Source organism: Loa loa (assembly GCF_000183805.2).
Source record: "Loa loa unplaced genomic scaffold supercont3.12, whole genome shotgun sequence".
Taxonomy (NCBI): domain Eukaryota; kingdom Metazoa; phylum Nematoda; class Chromadorea; order Rhabditida; family Onchocercidae; genus Loa; species Loa loa.
In genome coordinates this window covers 620,546-625,682 of record NW_018108192.1, presented here as the reverse complement: position 1 = coordinate 625,682, position 5,137 = coordinate 620,546, and the positions used below count along the sequence as shown (strand labels likewise).

Below are 5,137 nucleotides of genomic sequence, written 5' to 3'. Positions count from 1 at the left end.
CACACACACACACACACACACACACACACACACACACACACACACACACACACACATACACATCCACACATACACATATACTAAGGCCAAAATTTTCCACATTTCCTACAGATTGGTAATATTGATACTGTTTTCATCATAATGACTTCGAATATGTTTCCAAGTGCGGCAAACAGAGTGCTTTAGATGCCTTAGTTTATTTCAGTGCCTTAACTTATTTCTGGATAGATCTTATGCAAATTTTGGCGCAAAAGATTGTCACGCTATTGATAAGATAATTCGTGTTCTGCCTCAATTTGATTGTTATTGGTAGCAATACACTAGATATCCCACTCTTTTTCAAGAAAAAAGAATGGAAAAAGGATCGACCGCTTTGTACTAGGACTAAACCGATTAATAATGAAGCTGTCTTATCAGTTAACGCTTAAAATAGATAAATAGCTATTTCGTTATGCATTGTTGTGTTATAGATTTCTTTCATCAAGAAATATAACATTAAATGTTATCAAGATTTTTGAAGTATTTTTTCTGTTTTCTTGCTTTTTCATTATTCATCTGTAGTGTCCCAACAAATGTTTTTAGACTAAAACTTCTAAGTTTCCATGCCATCACAGATTTCAGGTCTCCTTTCATCTCGATTGACCTTTTTCATTGGTCAATCTTTCAGTGTAAGTTTGATTCTGTTATTATTCGTAATATATTTAATTATTTACTACTTTCAGCGAAAGACTTTCTCTTCTTATTTACCCTCCTTATTTATTCTCTCACCAAGGATTTTAAGGACTTTTCTGCTTTCTACACCAAAATTCTTTGCTGTTCGCCTTTATGATATTTGTTCTCAATTTTGTATGTTTGCATTTTCTTCCATTCTTCAACGATTGCAACTTTTTGCATCCGTCTTAAGATATATTTGCTTTCAAAAATTGCTCCATTTTGACAAGAATTTTGAGAAATCTCAGAAGAAGGGATGATCATTCATTTTTCTTCTCAACCAAGCTAGGAAATAACATTGAAAGTTTTCGAAATTAAAGACTAGTTATGAATTAATTATCAACGTTAATTTTTCGTGGTATGTACAGTTTGTCTGTGAACTACATCAGATACGATGGTACGTTTGTTGTGCTTACGTTTTGTGATTAATAATTCCACGAAGATGGGCTGACAAGTGTCTAGTTCGTTTCTAGTTCCACTTCCCTTTTTGTCAGTTTTGGTGAACTTCCAGTCGAAATTTTATTTTCTACTGTTAATTACCTGTAATCATCGGAAAAAGCTTATTCACGTAGAGCAGGATGTTGCAACGCAACCACAGATAGTCTTGTTCTGTTAAAATGTCTCTCCATCATCACAATCAATTAATTATTGTGTATTGCAATCACGGTCACAATCATATTTCTGTTTTGTATAAATATTTCATAAATAATCCATTATTTTCCAAAAAAGTTTTGCAAGAACCACAGCAATTGCAAGAACCAAACCAGTAAAATAATAATAATACTACGTTTTCTAAAATCTAGTTGGATTTAAATTGTTAGAAACTGAATTCTGTTTTTTTCATCACTTCTCTGAGAAAAATTTGCTTAACTAGAATAATTAATTTAAGAATAATTGATAATTATCTTAACTGATGTTTATTTCTTCTTTTTAATGAGGCTCCTTCATACTTCCATTTGTTCTTACTTCATTAATTATTACAATTATGAGCAACAGTCTGTAGAGGTAATTTCATATTTTAGATCCATAATTTTTCTTTGAATTTTCAGTTAAGTAATTCAACATTAGAGAGAGATGGAGCAAATGACAACCTCAAAGGAGATGAACAGAAGTGTTGAATACAATGAAAAGCGGTGATTTTGTTGCATAATAAAGTTAAGATCAGGAAAGTTTTTAAGTATTAAGTTTTACCGCAACAACTTGAAGAAATGGAGGTAATTGTTGCTACCAATCGATTTTTTTCGAACCGGTAATTTTCCTAAAAAAACGTTGATATGCGCGAAAGATATTGGAAATAAAGCAGAGAAAAGAAATGAAGTGAACTGAGCGCATTTTTTGTCTTTCATGCTTTCCATTTTTACTGGAAAAATTGAAAAACTAGTCGATTTTAGTTTACTAGAAAGTTACAAATGAACATTTGAGACTTTCAAGAAAATTTTAATTCACAAAATTGAAAAGTTACTGCCTGCAACGTATTATGTTGATATAAAGTAATTTTACGCTTTTTTTTTAGCTTACCGATAGCATTCTAGATCTTCAATAAAACATTTAACGAGGGATTAGATCATTTTGGGAAGATAATGCCACATGGTTGATGTCGCATTCGCCTTATATCACAAATCATTGTTACCGCCTTCGAAAGATGTTTATTATTCCTACAATGTATTTAGCTCGTCCATCATTGTTGTACAACCAGGACTTAATTAATCATAGATACTATGATCGGTAAATATAACCTCTGATTTTTTATTGTATGAATCTGGTAAAATAGTTAAACAATTTTGAAGGATAGTATGACATCTCCCTTAAGCAATTCAGGATGACATCCCATATGAAAAGTTATATTTAACTATCAAACAATTTTACAGTTCATGGTTCTGATTGGAAGTTATCTTTTGTTGATAGTTATCTTCGGAAAATTCTCCAATTTATTAGTTCCTTAATTCATCAGAAGTAAATTTCAGAAATCTGTAATCACTGATTTGACAACCAATGACAATTTCAATAGAATCCCTCAATCTGGAAGGAATTCGGATCTATTCGCAAACGAATTTTTACTGTCTGAAATTGGTGCTGAACAATTAATTACTTCATTGTATTCGAAGTAATTATAGGAACTTCAAGAATAAGGCATGAATTCATAGAGCATTAAATTTCCCTACCATTTTGTTTTTGCAATTAATAATGAATCATTTATTCATTCTAAAAAATAAATTTTGTCTTTAACAGGGTGTTTGAAAAAAAAAAACATCAAGTAGTTTTATGGCTTAATATTTCGAATCTCAACAATAATAGCCGACGTCGTGGTACCTTTGCAAAGTGTAAAATAATTCATTCAAGTTTAGACACATTTTGTTTTCTTTGTTCACAAAAGCTTTTCAAGCTCTCCAGCGGAAATAATGAAAAAAATATCTAATTCTGAAGATATGATTAGTTTTTTGATCCAGATTGTATCGGTTTAGGTCAGTCTACTCTTGCTATTCCTCTATTAGAATTAACACTTCCAAGTGGCACTTTCAAATTAAAAAAATCGAATTAATAGTAAAAATTGCAAGACTTTTTAGTAGAAGTTCTCATTTTATAAAGTTTGTTTGTTATCAGATCAGTTCTTTAGCTGAGTAGGTTTTGGTAATGCTCACAAATATCCAGTTAGCGTTATCGGTTTTTATAATTTGCATAAATGAAACAGTGCCTTTAACTTTTTTCTATTTACTTTATATATAAGTGCTTTAATTTGTAACTTTATTTTTAGAATATTTTGTAAGATTGAATCACTTTTCTTTCCCGCTTACAATATGCAATATTTGCTATATATTTTTACTTTCACTTCTTTTTTCCTTTTGAAACTATTTGAAGTGCTTATTATGAAAAAAATATATTTTTGGAAATTGGTTTATTTTGGGGTCGTTGTTGGGTTTCGGAATATTGTATGATTTTTTTTGAAACACATAATTTACAAGTATAGATTTAGTGATTGCCTTTAAAATGCCACCCAGACCAATGCATTCTTACTAAAAGTTTGTAGAACTTCCATGACACAAAACTTCTATGACAGCTTCTTATTTTGGGCGTTAACTGAATTTCTAAAAGTGCGCATCCTTTTTCGAACAAACTGGCATTATATTATTTCTCTGTTGCTTGAGTCGAGCCAAAAAAATTATCGGAGTGCCGTTGAATGTCGATACATTGCGCATCATTGCATCAAATTGTTCCGCCACCAACTAAAAATTCTGGCCGTCAATTACCAAATGGAAATTTCGAGTCTGGTGATACATCGAGTGGTAGTATAGATTCATTGATAGCATTCGAACGTGATGACCCGGATTTCCGGATTCGACAGCGACTGGAAGCATCTAGGCAAGGGATGCTGCAACTGGAAGCGCTCCGCAGCAAGCATCAAAAATTGATGCAGGTTAGCATCGTTTTTAATGTCCGGTCCAAGTACTTGATATAAATTAAAAAAGATTTTCATCTCTAAACACATTCTTAAGAACAGGTGGAAGAGAACGGAACCAATGAGCCTTAACAGACATAATATTAACAAAGGTAATAAACCTCTCGCGGAAATAAGATTGGGCTGCAAGAAGCTATACTTCTACGATTCGATAAATTAGATCCGTATCAAGGTTATCATAGATCTCAATTTATTTTCTTAAAGATGAACCTGCAGGGCTATTGCAGACAAGGTTAAAAGGAGGCACAAATTGTGTTGTGTTTAAAACTGACTTTAGGAAAAACTGTTACAAAATGAAATTCTGGATTAATGGAATAATTGTAATTGAACGCATTCTAGGGCAGTTTCGTTATTATTGGGAGCGAATTGTTTGTTTTCAGCTGCAGCCGCTCTAAATGATGTTATATCAAAGAACAGAAAGAGGACAAGAGACACTGACATGAAACTAATTTAAAAACTTTTTGATATCCCACTGTGAACGTTCTGATAGATAAGAAAAAGGATGATTTAAAATAGTTGATTAAAATTTAAGTGAATGAAATAGAAGTCAAATTGATAGCTTTCTGGAAAAGTAAATGCTACACAGTAAATGCTACACATCCATTAGAAATATCATCTGACTTCGTACTTCAAAATGCGTGCAGGGTTCGTTTAAAAGAATTTTAATTGTAGATTTTTTTTTTCTGCAGGAAATGCGTATTCGTTTGCCGCATAGAATCAATATGGAACGGCCATATGATGATTCAAGAAAGCATAAAGGATTATCAGTTGCAAATCCTCAAACTGAGGTTAGTATTACTTTTGAGTTTATACGATTTATTCTTTGACCCGAAAGATTTCTGAAGAAATAAGACGATAAAATAAGATGAATCGTTGACTAAATGATAAGAACTTGGAAAATATCCTTTCCTAGTCTTATCAAATTCGGTACTAGTGTGCTTTGGCCTTCGATTAACAATGTCGAGAAATACT

At 31.9% G+C, this 5,137-nt stretch overlaps 2 protein-coding genes across 2 annotated transcripts in view; both read left to right on the top strand.

Annotated features, from left to right (window-relative positions):
- Window positions 1–2,298: 2,298 nt before the first annotated feature.
- LOAG_12448 (hypothetical protein) lies at window positions 2,299–3,726 on the top strand (the record flags this gene model as incomplete). The annotated part of the gene is made up of 4 exons (XM_003147961.1): window positions 2,299–2,373; window positions 2,676–2,815; window positions 2,941–3,017; window positions 3,677–3,726. The coding sequence occupies 4 exons, from the start codon at window positions 2,299–2,301 to the stop codon at window positions 3,724–3,726; spliced, it is 342 nt and encodes a 113-aa protein (XP_003148009.1).
- Window positions 3,727–3,886: 160 nt separating this feature from the next.
- LOAG_16679 (hypothetical protein) overlaps window positions 3,887–5,137 on the top strand; it is a gene marked incomplete at both ends in the record, with an annotated part of 5,438 nt that continues 4,187 nt past the window's right edge. Inside the window, 2 exons of the mRNA XM_020449330.1 lie at window positions 3,887–4,123; window positions 4,855–4,953. Of these exons, the coding sequence (XP_020307193.1) occupies window positions 3,887–4,123; window positions 4,855–4,953 (336 nt within the window). The remainder of the gene's footprint in view (window positions 4,124–4,854; window positions 4,954–5,137) is intronic.